Source organism: Canis aureus, chromosome 11, assembly GCF_053574225.1.
Source record: "Canis aureus isolate CA01 chromosome 11, VMU_Caureus_v.1.0, whole genome shotgun sequence".
NCBI lineage: Eukaryota > Metazoa > Chordata > Mammalia > Carnivora > Canidae > Canis > Canis aureus.
In genome coordinates this window covers 59,370,446-59,385,839 of record NC_135621.1, presented here as the reverse complement: position 1 = coordinate 59,385,839, position 15,394 = coordinate 59,370,446, and the positions used below count along the sequence as shown (strand labels likewise).

At 37.8% G+C, this 15,394-nt stretch overlaps 2 protein-coding genes and 1 long non-coding RNA gene across 6 annotated transcripts in view; 2 read left to right on the top strand and 1 right to left on the bottom strand.

Moving 5' to 3' along the window:
* PNPT1 (polyribonucleotide nucleotidyltransferase 1) overlaps window positions 1-1,398 on the top strand; it is a 50,612-nt gene extending 49,214 nt beyond the window's left edge. The window contains exon 28 of the mRNA XM_077915446.1: window positions 1,307-1,398. Within this exon, the coding sequence (XP_077771572.1) occupies window positions 1,307-1,321 (15 nt within the window). The 3' untranslated portion in view covers window positions 1,322-1,398. The remainder of the gene's footprint in view (window positions 1-1,306) is intronic.
* LOC144324173 (uncharacterized) overlaps window positions 1-3,983 on the bottom strand; it is a 164,945-nt gene extending 160,962 nt beyond the window's left edge. Inside the window, exon 1 of one of the 3 annotated variants that reach the window (XR_013389584.1) lies at window positions 3,567-3,983. This is a non-coding gene — a long non-coding RNA (uncharacterized LOC144324173). The remainder of the gene's footprint in view (window positions 1-3,566) is intronic. The other 2 variants (XR_013389582.1, XR_013389583.1) reach the window with 2 other exon arrangements.
* Window positions 3,984-4,048: 65 nt separating this feature from the next.
* PPP4R3B (protein phosphatase 4 regulatory subunit 3B) overlaps window positions 4,049-15,394 on the top strand; it is a 61,271-nt gene continuing 49,925 nt past the window's right edge. The window contains exons 1-3 of one of the 2 annotated variants that reach the window (XM_077915443.1): window positions 4,049-4,427; window positions 5,731-5,786; window positions 14,958-15,056. In XM_077915443.1, the coding sequence (XP_077771569.1) occupies window positions 4,286-4,427; window positions 5,731-5,786; window positions 14,958-15,056 (297 nt within the window). In that variant the 5' untranslated portion in view covers window positions 4,049-4,285. The remainder of the gene's footprint in view (window positions 4,428-5,730; window positions 5,787-14,957; window positions 15,057-15,394) is intronic. The other variant, XM_077915444.1, reaches the window with a different exon arrangement.

Below are 15,394 nucleotides of genomic sequence, written 5' to 3'. Positions count from 1 at the left end.
GCATGGTGCTGTGTGTAGCAAAAGATTAAGTGGATACTCTGGTTGTCTTCCTACATCCGTTTTACCCATATCCTATGGTATAATATCCATGGATTTGGGTGGAATTAACCCTAAGCTCCAGTGACAGGCCCCCTGATTTACCTCAGCCATTCAGTGCTTGACATTCCCCAAACCTCAGATCTTTAGGTTCACAATGCAACTGGGAATACGTGAAGAAAAAAAAAATGCTTTTTTGCTGCGAATTAAGAACTGGAAACTTAGGAGCTCTTGGCCACTATCTTAAGATACAAAAGGAGCCAGCGATGGGATGGCTGGGTAGCTCAGTGGTTGAGTGTCCACCTTTGGCTCAAGTCGTGATCCCAGGGTCCTGGGATCAAGTCCCACATCTGGCTCCCACGCGGAGCTTGCCTCTCCCTCCATGTCTCTGCCTCTTTCTCTGTGTCTCTCATGAATAAATAAGTAAAAATCTTTAAAAGCAAAACAAAACAAAAAACCAAGAGGAGCCAGCCTCAGTATGAATTGGAGAGCAAAATACAGAATTGAAAGGCAGAAGGAAATCGAGTTCTCACTGATACTGTTGAGTCAATCCTACGTGAGGTTCCCCTTTATCTCTAGATTTTCCTTCTTATGAGCCAATAAATTCTCTTATCATTTAAACCACTTTGAATTGAGTGTTTTGGTACTTGTAACATTTCAAGGAGATACTATTATCTGGTCAGGAGAGTCAGAAGAGTCCCTTATGAAAGTGATTAACTGTGGCAACATCTGAAGAATAAAGCAAGAGTTGCCATAATATGACTGGGAAGGAACAACATTCAGACAATAAAGTGCCAATTTTAACTTAGATCAAGTAAAACAGGTTGAAAATATCCATAGCATTATTAATGTAGATATCTTAAGTTAGTTTATAAAGAGCTCTATGATGAGAGCAAGGGGTGGTGATGGAAACCCAAATGGGTTCAATTGAGGAATAAGTGGGAGGTGAAGAAATGAAGGGAGTATAAACAACTTAAACACTAAATAGTCTGGTTGTAAAAGGGAAAAGAAATAGGAATGTGGCTAAGAAGATACAGGTTATCAGTTTTGATGGATTATTGTAATGGAGAAGATTTAATCACCTTAAGGGAAAAAATTAAATTAAAAACTTAAAAACTTTCATAAAAACATCTAACAGAATGGGAAGGGTGAAAACAGAAAGTTTGACATTTCAAGGGCGTTAGTGAAATGGACAACCAAGTTTACCCTATAGAGATTAACATTTTTTTAAACCCTCAAGAATTAAAAAATGTAACATGTCTTCTTCCAGGAACACTGGCAATGATGGCAGATTATTTGGGCTGTCACAGCTGGAAGAGAGGATGCATTTCTACTGGCATCTAGTGGGTAAACATAAGGGATGCTGCTAAACATCCTGTAATGCACAGAACAACCTCTCACAACAAAGAATTATCCAGCCCAAAATGTTAGTAATGCTAACGTTGAAAATCCCTACTCTAGGAATTCAACATCAAGTATATTGTAACACATGAAATAATTTTGGTAAATTGTTTGAGGTAGGAAACTACTGGAAATGACACATATATAAATAGGAGGTGGTTTATTTTTTTATTTTTTTATTTTTATAAATTTATTTTTTTATTGGTGTTCAATTTGCCAACATATATAATAACACCCAGTGCTCATCCCGTCAAGTGCCCACCTCAGTGCCCGGCACCCAGTCACCCCCACACCCCGTCCACCTCCCCTTCCACCCCCCCCTAGTTCGTTTCCCAGAGTTATGAGTCTCTCATGTTCTGTCTCCCTTTCTGATATTTCCCACTCATTTTTTAGGAGACGGTTTAAATAAACTAGGGTACATCTGTACAACAATATGTATAGTATTCCATTATTTAGGTTTAAAGATACTGGTTTCCTTATTATCCCTCCCACTGTAGTCTCATGGCATTGTATTTGCTTTTCTGTTTCCTCATGCTCTCTTCCCTTTGGGGAAATGCATGGCTGACTGCCTCCCTCAGAGGCCTTCCTCAATAACACCACTGCCTTTCCCAAGCTCACTAACCTTTTGCTACCCTTATTTTTCTGGTATTAATATTTATCAGTATCTGGCGTGTATTAGTTTATTGTCTTCCTATATACTATAGTGCAAGCTCCATGAGAAGAGGGACTTTTCCTATTTATTCACCCTATAGTATCTAACACCTAGTTTATGGTCAACAAATACTGGAATGAGTAAATGCAGGAAATAACGCTTATTTCACAGTTTTGTCCAGTTAGTTCTATTTGTAGGACATTAACCTCAACACATATAAAGTGATTTCTGTATAGTCTTTAATCCTTTAATATATACATAGCTAGCTAGCTAGCTATCGTGTAAGTTCTTTTAGGCCAGTAACATACTCTATGACTTTGTTCACCCTGTCCCCTCAGCCTTGAATGGCTTCCCAAGCCAAAGTGCAAACTCCTACTTAGGGATCCTCTAACATCTAGTTCAAAACTTAATCTGTTTTCTCTGACCCAAGACAGAAATGTTATTTTCTCAAATATGGGCTCAAATGCATTTTGTCCACATCAATCACAGCTAGTAATGGGCTCTATTATTACATCTAACTACTTAAGTACATTTTCTGAGGTCCTCTTTAGATTTAAAAAACACATGGCGATGTATCCAGATTTTGAAATTATAATTTGTTTTTTATCAGGCGCCTGTTCTGTGTAAGACGTTTCACGTGTTTAGCGCAGCGCCCAAAGTGTCCACAGATAAGATCTGGTCAAAACAAAAGCACGTTTTGACAAAACCACTGATAAGACTACAACCCCCAAGATGCGCTGCACGGTCAACGTGTGCAGCGCTTCTGCTTTTCACCTTTCAGACTAATGGGTTGCCGGTAAAGCACTGACGACAGAAGCGGCTGAGAAAGTCTTTAAACGCGAGTAAAAGGAGCCTATCAAGAGCGAACCGGGACTGGACTGCCCGGCACGAATGGCACGCACCGGGCGAGGTTTGACAATTAGAGTGCTGTCTGATGACGTGAACACCCAGGGAATTCCCCCTTTGCTAATTCAGCGCAGACATCCCGAGAGAACGCAAGAAACGTTCGCAAGAGCAACTCAAAAGTATCAAGAACGATGCTCTTAGATGTGTTAGGAAGGCAGGTCCCCTCTGCTTCCCTAAGAGTCTCTGGAGACTTATCTTCCGAGTTACAAACACGGGAAGAGCACAGCACTTCCGTGAGGTGGAAAGCAGGCTTTTCAATGGCCAGCTACCAGATGCCCAACAGTGAGTGATGGGCTTTGGCGGGAAATAGGAACTTGTCAACACACTTCTGTACCGCGTCACGCTCGCCTGGAGATCGACAGGACACTTCCTGAGGAGATGCTGACTCTACGAGGCTCCGCAGCCAGCTTTAGTGGGCTTCGGGTCCCCGTGCTTCAAGGGCTCAGAGTTCTTACATGTTCACAGAAAAAAAGTCAAATTATTTTTCTCCCACAGGCTGACAGGTTTAGCTTCCCTTAAGCAGTGCGAGCACATTTCCTTCCTTTCTGCTCAGGGTTAGTCCCATGCGTACCTCCCAGGTATGCTTTACTTTTTCCTCACAGCTGGATCCCACGGCTCGTCACACCCCAGGCGCAGCCGGCAACCGCCCAAGGAAAGATCCGAGGCTCCGCTCTCGCCGCCGGCTAGGAAGAGTCTCGCGGCAGCAGAGGGGAAAGGAACTCGCGAGAACCGACCACCCGTCCGAGATCCCGCGCCGGCAGGCGGGACCGAGAGAAGAGGAAGTCGCACTTAGACCCTCCCACTTAGGGCCAGTACCCCGCCTCGCGAGAACACCGAGCGCTGCCGGCTCGGGAGGCGCGTGCGGAAAGCAGAAGTGCCGCGCGTTGGGCTCGTCGGCCGCCGTAGCCCCTGCTAGGACAGCCCGTGCGAGCCTGCTTGGAGGAGGAAGAGAAAGGCAGAGAGAATCGGGTTACAAGATGGCGGATCTGTAGTAGTTACCGCGGCGGCGGCGGCGGCGGCGGGCGAGCGAGCTCTGGGGGGCAAAGGGAGGGGAGGGTGGGTGTGTGCGGGGGCGAAGTGAGAGGTAACCGGGACTCCGGGCGGAGAGGTCTCGGTGACTCTTGTTGCCCCTTCCCGCGACTGAACCTTGGGAGCCATGGTGAACTCGGGCCTCTCCGGAGCCGCCGCCGCCGCCGCCGCCGCCACCGCCGCAACCGTCTCTCAAGAGTGAGGGGCGCGGACGAGGTGAGCGAGGAGGCGGCGGCTGGGGCGGCGGGGACGGCAGCCACCATGTCGGATACGCGGCGGCGAGTGAAGGTCTATACCCTCAACGAAGACCGTCAGTGGGACGACCGAGGCACCGGGCATGTCTCCTCCACTTATGTGGAGGAGCTCAAGGGGATGTCGCTGCTGGTTCGGGCTGAGTCCGACGGTAAGGTTATTGGAACATAGGATAGGGGACAGTCGGTGCCTCCGGTTTGGGCATCGCCCCGGTGGTTTAGGCCCCGGGCCGGGTACTGTTCCTACCACATCTGGGACAGCGCAGTGGTTTTGTGCCTGCACTTCTGTACGGTAAAAACAAACTACTTTGTCCGGGTTTTCCCTCAGTCAGACGTTGATTCTGTTCCCCCGCCTCCTGTCCCTATTCAGGATTTGACCCCTTCCTCTCCAGTCTCGCCTCTGAAGAGGGGAGAGTGAGAGGGGAGGAAGTAATGAGAGACGGAGTAGTTCTCTCCTCGTTCTAGGGAGCTGACCCTCCCCCTCCCTTTATTTTTGTTTTCTTATCTATTATACATCTGTTTCAAAAAACTCAGTGAAACTATACTTTCTGGGTGGCTTTTAAAAAAATTTTTTTTAAACCCATTTTTACTCACGAGCCCGTGAGTTTGCCCTAGTGGACAGGTGCTGGGGAAACCAAAAGACACCTTTTCCTGCGGTTATTGCAGACCGTTGCCACGATACATGCACGCACGAGCATATCTGTAGTCTGGATTCCTCCCAGGCTACTTTACAACCTAAACAAGTTAGGACACCAGAGCAGATTGTAAACTTGTGTCCGTTAATTTATTGTGCGAGTCCTGTGTGAAGTATTTTTAGATTCAAGTGTAGAGCATAATTAAAACCTTTATCACTGTAATCTGAACGCCTCGATTTGAGCAGTTATGTGCAGATAATAGAAAGGTAACAATCCCAGATTTATTCTTGTATTTTGTACTTTTGCACTTTCCCTTTAAAATAGTTACGGACATTTATTTCTATATGAAATGTCCTTTGTTCTGCTAAGGAGAAAAGGATAAATGAAGTCCTGTAATTTGTGTAACTAAGTACTTAGATTCCTGTTGTGGTCCTTTGTAATTTGTTTTATTTGTTAAACTGGAAATGAAATAAAATAACTTTGTTAAAAAGAGTTTGGCTTCAAGTAGTCTTTTAGACCTTAAAATTTTCATCTCAATAAAATTTTAATGGACATCTAGTCTCCTTATATTTTGGGTCTGAATGTTGATATTAGGTGGATTTTTTTCATATAAGGGCATATGCGGGATAAGATGGTGTGTTCTAAATTAAATATGAAGCCCAGATCTGGAGAGAAAAATGGGAATCAGGATACATTTGATTACTTCACATGTCTAGCTAAGGGAAGAGAACACAAGTTTGTTTTTTAAATTCATATTCTGATATTTTATTCAAAATTTTACAAAGTCAAACTTACAAATTTTTTTTTTTTAATCTTTCAGGATCACTACTCTTGGAGTCAAAGATAAATCCAAACACTGCATATCAGAAACAACAGGCAAGTAGTTGTTTATCTTTAATTTGAAAGATTTCATCTGTGGTCAAGGAAGTGTTAATCTGACAAAGATGGGAAAGCTTTCCTGAGAAGAAAAAACATGTTTGGTAAACAGTTACACATTATCTGTATTTCCCTGTAGGTGAAAAGTTTCAAACTGAAAAGTGAAAGTTTTTGTACTGGCAGTCATTTATTATCTTTGAATTGAGCCACTGTTATTTTATGTTAGAATACAGTGTATTCATTAATCTTATTTAACTACAGATAGGTATCTTTGATGCCCTGTACACTAAACCTTTTATTCTCAATCACGTTTAAAGGAAATGACATAAAAGAAAATTCAAAGAGATACTCTTTTAAAGCAAGGAAAGCCTATTTGTGGTGTGAAATTTGATCCTTTGACTCAAGCAAATGTAGAGTTTTTGAAGTAGAAGCATTTGAATCCTGTTCTTTAATTGTTGTATATTTTTAATATAATCAGTGGATACTTTATAAAAGTGTATCATGTAACGTTTTCTGTTAATATTTACCGTCTTTTGCGGGGGGGCGGGGGGGAATACCTGTGTTGTGTTTTAGTGTCCCCAGTTATTTAATCTGGAAATGGCAGCAGTGATTCAACCTCTTCTTCTGTGAATGTTTTCATTTTTATTATGAAAGATTTCAAAATTGAAAAGTGCCGAAAATACAGTGTGTGTCTGTGTAACACCACCAAATTTAACAATGTTAACTTTATACCATATTTGTTTCAAATCTTTGTAATGTTGAACATTGTGGATGGAGTTAAACCCCTCTTTGTGCCTGTCTCATTCTGTCCATTCTCCATCCTTCCTGTAGGTAACTACAATTCTGAAGTTGATGTATTAGTTCTGTGTGCTTATATACCTTTTCTGCTATGTATGTATCCATAAATAATATGTTGTCTTTTGTATGTTTTTAAACTTTGCACGGTTGATCTCTTGCTCTTACATGTATTCTGAACTTTCATTTTCCACTCAACAGTTAATTTGAAGATTTGTTGATGTTAAAAATGTAGATTTAGTTTAGTTTATTTTTTTAACTGTATAGTATTCTTCTGGTTGATACCACCTATTGTTAGACACTTGAATTATTTCCAGGGGTGTATGTGTGTGTGTGGTATGTAAAGTGAATATGGCAGAGATTTTTGAAGGAAAAGATAAAATTATTTTAGGATTGTATTTACATCATCAATACCTACATTCTTCAAGATCAATGAAAATTTGAATGCCCAGAAATAAATAACTTCAAATTGGAGGAATGAAATTATGTCCATTGCTCAGCTCATTATTAGTAAAAGTCTTACTGTTAAACAATTTGTTTTGTGTATGCAATACATTTTTAATCACTTCTTTGAAATACTTAAATTTTCAATACTCAGTTAATAGTTTTTTGCCCTCTGCGTAGAAAATATTGCATGTCTTTGATGGAGAATCAAACATTAGCCCTGTATTGACCACTTGAAAAATGTTTCCTATATCTTAAACATTTAAGTAAATTTAATTTCTAAGTCAGCCAAGCAGATGGTTTTTTTCTCTTTGCATGGAATTTTACCAGGTAGCCACTTTTGTTTTATTTTTTGTTGGCCTCCTTTTTTGTGAGGAAAGAAATACTGTTTTATAATCTTTATCTTCCCCTGCACAAATATAAAATTCTCAGGAACTGTGTTCTTAAATGTGACTCCCTACAATTTAATTATAATATGGATTCTTCTCAGATTGTATATAAGATACTTTAACTATTGTTATTATTGGAAAGATCATATAATGGTGTAGGTTTGTGTATAAAACAGCCCTCCAACCTTAGTCTAAAAAAATACATGGTGGTTCATTAGAAACTTTGGAATATGTCTTTCTGTATAATATCACTCTAGAAAACAAACATACTGGAGAAAAAAGTACTTATTTTTGAAATTTTATACTATTGGGAGAATGATTCCTGTAATTAATGATGTTTCAATAATATACTATCAGGATTTTTATAGGCAGAGAAAGAAGCAGGCTCCATGCAAGGAGCCCGATGTGGGACTTATCCTGAGACTCCAGGATCACACCCTGGGCCGAAGGGGAGGTACTCAACCACTGAGCTATTGAGGCGTCCCTGTTTTCTTTATTTTTGTTTGAATTGAAATGCACTTTTCTAGTAGAACCAGAGAGCAATTTGAGGATTACGTTAAACTTAGTTTCTTTTTAGAGATACTTTTTTCATTTTTTTTTTTTTTGCCAAAATCTTGCTCAGTTTGCACTTTTTACCAGATTATACAGATTGAGATTTCCAAACATATTGATATTTTTGTGTTCATTAGAGTTATCTTTTTAAAATATCATTGTTTAAGTTACTCAATAAATTAGTCCAGAAAATAATTCATTTCCAAAGTTTATATGAAATCTATTGATCATTGGCAGGTTTTTAATCTTAAAAAGACTTGAGTGAATGAGATGCTCATAGTTTATAGGCTATTTTGCTACAAAATATATTGAATAAATTCAAAGCAGACTAAACATTGTTTCTTAATACTATAGTTCTAAAATGAGCCAAGTCCTGAATTAATGGGCTCAGAATAGGTTAGAATGAGTTGAGTTGAATGTCAAAGGACTCCATATCAATAGATCATCGATTTACAGCACTCTTGCTTCAGGACTATGGGCAGTACTGAAGTTGCTGTTGGGAAGAAGATATACTTAAAGGAGCCAGTAACTTGTTAAGTGTTTAAACACACTGCAAACAAAATGATTATACAATGGAACATGAGATAGTGGCTGATACATGTCAAAATTTTAAGTTACTTAGAATCATTCCTACTGATCTAGACCACCAAAAGCCCAGTCATAGGGATGTATACCCTTTATATTTAATATAATTTTAATATAATTTGTATTAATTGGGTTTAGGAGAGAAGTATAAGGAAGTGCCCATCCATAGTTTTATTGGGAGACAAGACATAACAAATGAAACAATTATATAACTAATAAAATTGCTGGTGAAGTGTTTTAACCCAGTCATTATTGAAAGACCATGAAAGTATTTCACAGATGAGGCAGTTAAGGCACAAAAGGTCAGGTTTCTTGACTGAGATAATACAGGAGGTATGTGCCAACACAAAATACATAAAAAGCAGTTTTATTCCACAGACTTGGACAGTAGAAAATTAAAGAAGGAAGAGATTGATTTGAGTTAGAATCATTAAGAAAAATTTCATTCTGCTTGGTGGTGTCTGTTGAAGGAATGGTGATAGGGAAGGAAATAGTACACCTGACATAAAAGTTACTAAGCCTCTTTGCAACGGAGGTGGAGGTTTCTTATTTGTGAGCTTGGTTTACTAAACAAGAGGGAGCTATTCTAGATTCTCGAGTAGTGGCCTAAAGTGATGAAAGTGATACTGTGTTTAGGAAGCAAGCGTGGCAATGTCATGAATAATCAATTGGAGGCAGAGAGGGAAATAAGAGCTTTAGGTTAACAAGACCTTTTACTATAATTCAGATGCAGAAAAATGTAAATCTGTAAGTAATAAATGGAATTGTAAAGAAGAAATAGATTTTCATTATATTAACAAGAAAGTGCTGGCAGATTTGCTAAGTGATTAAATATGAAAGAGAAGGAATCAAGGGTCACTAGTAGTGTTTTGAGTCTTGGGGCCATGAAAATGATGGTTCTCTCCAGAAAGTGAGAAGTTGAGAGGAAAACAGGTTTACATTTACATTTGGCTAGCAGCTTATTCATTTCAAAAAACAAACAAACCCTCTTTCTTTATTTTGAATAGATAATATATTCATTTCTGTAAAAATTCACAAAGTATTTAGTGAAGTCTCTCCCACTCTGGATTCCATTCTTAGTTTCCCTTACTAGAGGCCACCAGTATTACCAGTTTCTTGAATATCTTCCTGGAGGTTTTATGCATGTTTAAACAAACAGGTATGCAATCACATATATGTTTTCCCTTTTATTGGTATTAATGGTAGCGTACTGTATATTCTTCTGTACCTCCCCCTCGCCCCCCCAACTTGGGCTCTGAAATGATAATAAAATAAATGAAAAGGTCTTGTAGTGAACATCTAGGACTAGAGAGAATAAGACTTGGTGCAGAAGATTCTAATTTGAGAATCATTAACTTCTATTTTTAGCTGTAAAAGTGGACCTCTTTCAAAAGAGTAGATGGAATTTGAGAAAAGAACAGAGAACAGAGCATTAGACAGCCTTGTTGAATTGTCCACATTTATTCATTCATCCAGTAATACTTCAGTGCTGCTTATGGGTTGTTCACTATCTCTGGTTTAGATTTTTTTTTTTACCCCCTCCCCTTTAGATTTTTAAAGTGCATTTGAAAGCTTTTGAAAATTTTCAGCAGAGGAATGGCATCCAAACTAGTAACATCAGTGTATAGAATTGGAGAGAAGCAATAACTGGGAGAGTAGTTGAGAGATCACAACATAATCCAAGCAAGATATAATGTTGAATAAGTTTAGGGTCAGTGGAGATGGAAAGAGGTGGATGGATTTCAGATACATATGGAAGATAGAATTGACAGAACATGCTGCAGGGTTAGGTATTTGGTAATCAGGAAGAAGATCTAGTCAAGAGGAAGAATAAGCATTTGGAAAGAGGAGAGAATTAGGAAAACATGTTGTCTTGAAACCAAGGGAGAACAACTTTGGTAAGGAAAGGGGGTTCAGTCAATAAATGGTTGTTCATATCCTGGAAGGGAAAGATTGAGACTATTCTAGGTTTTAGCCAGAAGAACATAACGCCAAGATCAAGATTGAGGTGAAAATGGTCATATTGAATCTCTTTATCTCCAGTAAAATTGGGGACCTGGGGTTTTACAAAACTGAGTCATTGTGGGGAACAGTCTAATGTAATTAGTATAGAAGAAGGAGCTTCTCTATAATTTTGAATGCTGAGTTAAAATAATAGCATGAGTTTGAAATGAGTATAGTCTATTCTAACTATAGATTAGGAGCATGAGTAGAGGACATGAATTACTAAATTGGAAAGATTTGGCAGTAACTGCCAGAGGTATGTTCTGGTTGGTGATTTAGAGTGAGACTAAAGAGGAATCCTTGGAAATCGGATGGAGAGGGTTCTTAAATAGGGGTCCAGACAGATACCTAGAAGCAGAAGGTTGGGAAGCAAGTTGCTGAGAACTATGTGTCCTTTTAGTATAGTTCACATTTTTTATTGGGTATAGTAGCAGCGACATGGGTTTTTGTTTTTGTTTTGTTTTTTTTTTAAGATTTTATTTATTTATTCATGAGAGACACAGAGAAAGAGGCAGAGACACACAGGCAGAGGGAAAAGCAGGCTCCGTGGAAGGAGCCTGACATGGGACTCGATCCTGGGTCTCCAGAATCACACCCTGGGCTGAAGGTGACGCTAAACCACTAAGCCACCAGGGCTGCCAACGACATGGGGTTAGAGTTGAATACTCTTTTAAGTTTTTTATTTCATTATTGTGATTTTTAAGCAAATTTTTTCTGAATCTTAACCTTTCTAAATGAAACTACCTATATCATGTAATAGTTTGTGAATTAATGTATAAAAAATGCTTTAGCATAGTACCTGACACATAAATTGAATAAGAAACCTATAATTATAATAATCTCATCATAATCCTCTTTTCCAATGAGAAAAGAAAAATCAGATTATTTTGCTGAGTCATGGAAATAGTAGACAGTGAAATTGAGTGGTGCTCAGGTCCTATTTCTAGTCTGGATTATTCCCATTATACCCAAATATATCACTGATTTTAGGATGATGTTAGTATTTTTAGCAATATCCTCAGGTTTGTCTTGGACTTTATGTTATATCATACTGTATTTTAAAAATCTGTCTCAGAAAAAGTTTAGGTCAACCTCCCATTAGGAACAACTAGACAGCTAGATATTGCATTATATGCTGGTTAATCTCACTCATTTTCAGACTTCTAAGTTGATTTTGAATCTGCAAGTTGAATTCTACGAATCTGCTGATATTTGTTTTCCTTTTTTGAAAAGATGAATATTCCTTTTGAAAAACTTCATCTTTGTATGGAATTCCGTCAGAGCTATTGGGGCAGAGATAGGATTAATTTGACAAGCAGGATCTCAAGGATCTCAAATATTTCATTAGTGGATTTTATTCATGTTAATGTACTAGAGAAGAAGATTGAAACTGGTAATCCATTGGTTTGGTAGACTTTTAAAATGTGTCACAGGTGCCTTTGTGTGAGTATAATGTAAAAACTGGAGACCCTTTCCACAGAAAAGATGTTAAAAACCAAATTTTAGGTACAATTCTAAGGTGTCATTTAGATTTTGGATCGAAAACCTTTGATTTAAACAGTATTCACCTCAAGAATGTATTTTTAATATTTAAGATTGAAAATGACCATTTCTCATAATAAAACTACGTTGTGAAATCTGATTCAGTAAAAAGCTAAATTATCAAGCTTCTCCAGCTCATGTCTCGACTTCCATTCTGGCATTAGATTTAATCACCTTTCCTGTTTTTTTAAAGGACCAGACTAAGTATAACTCACTTTTTCTATCCTCTCTGCAGTCTTATTTTAAATCTGATTTCCATAGGGACATAGTGGTGATTAAATGTTTAGTTGGTAGAGGAAAACTCTAAGCTTTTCTTAGTTTAAAACAGGTATTAATAATATCCCGAAGATTGTGTGTCACGCACAAATGAGCAAAAAAATACAACACAAAGAGCACAGCAGTTGAAAACAGACCTTACTACAAAATTGAGTTTTACTTTTGAGAGATGTCGGAAACCCTGCCGTTTGACGCTTTTTATTGTTTTAAATATTCTTGTGCCAGCTTTGTGCTCTCTTACCTAGAAGCTTTTATTGTGATCCTTGGAATAAGCAGTTGTAAGAAGTACTTCTTACAGTTATTTTTTGACTGAAATAGTAGGTTTCCAAAGAGGGGAAGAAGAAAAGATGAGACTTGTCACCCATTTTGAGTACATTTCATAGAATTGGAAGGTGCCTGCTCTGATGGTTTCCTATCCTCTGTTAGCCAACGAGAGATATACTTACGTGATGTTTTCAAATTTGACATATCGAAAGAATTATTTGAGACCCTTGTTAAAAATAAGGATTTGGGGTCTTCATTGCAGACCTTTACCTCCCCCTGGGAGAAGCATGGGGATCTGTGTATTTAACCATCACCCAAGGTTAGTCCTCCTTACGTTGAAGAATGCTTCTGAATATAAATCCCGTTTACTTTGGGGTTTTGACTGGCTTGGGGAGAAGACTTTATGTTAAGAATAGGAAGAAACAGACAAGAAAATGTTGGTGAAGAAGGGGACTCAGTTACCTAAAGTCAGACTTCATTGCTTTTATCTGACTTTCTCTCAGAAGATAGATTGGAACCAAATTGGAAAAGGCCTTGAATGCCTGGATAAAAGATTCTGGATTTCATCCTGTTGTATTAGTGCTCCAAAATGGAATGTATGGTATAAAGCATTGAAATTTGAGAAGAAACCTGCTTGTACATTTAAATCAGAAGAAAAAATTGGCTTTTGCCAATACTTAATAAGCAAATAAATGATCAGAAGTGTAAAAAAAAATAGACATGGTATTCTAAGAGTAACACTTCCATAAAAAGTGTTTCCTAACTACTGTGAATTACTTTAGCCTGCATGTGCAGCTAACTATTTATAGATGTTTTCCAATGTAAACTGACCTGTAACCCTAACAAAATGAACATGTGCCTTACAAAGGGCTAAAAACAGTAATGTAAGTGCAAATGAACATGATAATGGTAAAACTGACATTTATTCTAGTTTAATCTGTTAGACAAGTGATAATGCACAGTGATAAAATACAACTCATGAAGTTTCCCCTCCCCCAAAATTCAGAATTATTAAAAGGCATTAAGTATGGATTGGAAGTTAAAATTTTAGAATACCTGGTGACAAATTTTCCTTCCGAGAAGCATAGCCAGGCAGAAGGGAGAACACTGCTTTCCGGCTGTTCTTCTTACCTGATTACACAGCAAGTAAGTATTAATCTGAGGCCTGGGTTAATTGACGGATATTTTTCACTTACAGATTGGAGCTACCAGAGTATCGAAGTGTTTTCATTTTGAAGACTTTGTTAATCTGAGGCTCGCTTTTAATATTATATATATATATATTTTTTTTTTAATTTTATTTATTGATGAGAGACCGAGAGAGAGAGGCAGAGACCTAGGCAGAGGGAGAAGCAGGCTCCATGCAGGAACCCTGATGCGGAACTTGATCCCAGGACCCCAGGATCATGCCCCAAGCCAAAGACAGATGCTCAACCAGTGGGCCACCCAGGTGTCCCTAGTATTATATTTTTTAATATCAAGTCATAATAGAAGTATTAGATGAATAATTGTTAATTATAAGGTATTTTGTAGATTATATACTTAGTAATTAGGATATAAACTCATGTATATTTTCTTTTTTCTTAAATGCATATTTTCTGAAAATCAAAGTTTTAACCATATTAACCTTTCATTATTACATATCCTTTAAAAGTTGGCCATTTCATTTGAGTGTTGCATAATGATTTTTGTGTTTAAACTTGTCTATGTTTTAACTTAAACCCAAACTTTAGTTTTTAGTAGAGAGGTTGACAACTTCCTAAAAGCTTAACTAACTTTTTGTAGGGATACTATTAATGACATTTGTAGAAAAATACTGAACCTAGGGTTCTTAATTTTTCTACAAATTGAGCTGCTGAAATAAGTGCTGTTTGTAGTACTTAGAGCTAGAGTATCTTCATGTCATCATTGTTTTGAATTCCTTCATATTCTGAAGGCTTTTCCAGATTTAGAGGAGAGAGTCAGTAGAGGATTAAAATGTCTACGTTACAGTTTGGCCAGGAATGGCTCCACTTTCCATTCAGTGTTATGTTGGTAACATAAGCCAGTGCCTGCTAACCTGTTTTAATATTTTTTGTTTTAGAAAATTATTATCATTTTATTACCCAAACTGTTCCACTGCCAGTATATTACTAAGTTTTGAAGGATAACAAAATACAATAACCTGATGTCAATTGACTACACATTAATTGCACTCATCAGAGGGCTTTTGTCATTGCTATGCTGTTTTTTGTCCTCTTGATTTCTATTTATACTTCATAGTTATTTCTTTTCTAGCTTTTTCTTGTGTGATGATGTAAAAATCTTTATTTTTAAACAGGATACATTAATTGTTTGGTCGGAAGCTGAGAACTATGATCTGGCTCTGAGTTTTCAGGAAAAAGCTGGCTGCGATGAGATCTGGGAAAAAATTTGTCAGGTGAGGTTTTTTAAATAATATGTTTGCATTCTTGATTTTTTTTTTTTTTTTACATGAAAGATGTATTCGAGTGTGGAGAAATAATGTGTTTATTACTTTATTTTTGATAGCAAATGTTCATAATAAAAGGTCAAGTTGTTTTTTTTTTTAAGTGTAAGTATGTTCTAAGTCTAGAGGTTTTTCTTTAATATTTGGTCACCTGTTTGCTTGATGTTTATGAATAGTGTGTGCCAGGCACTAATATCAAAAGCGCTCATGACTTAGAGTATAGCAAAATATAAGATAAGTGGTAACTCTCAGGTAACTGGAACTTTTTTAAGATTTATTTATTTTTAGAA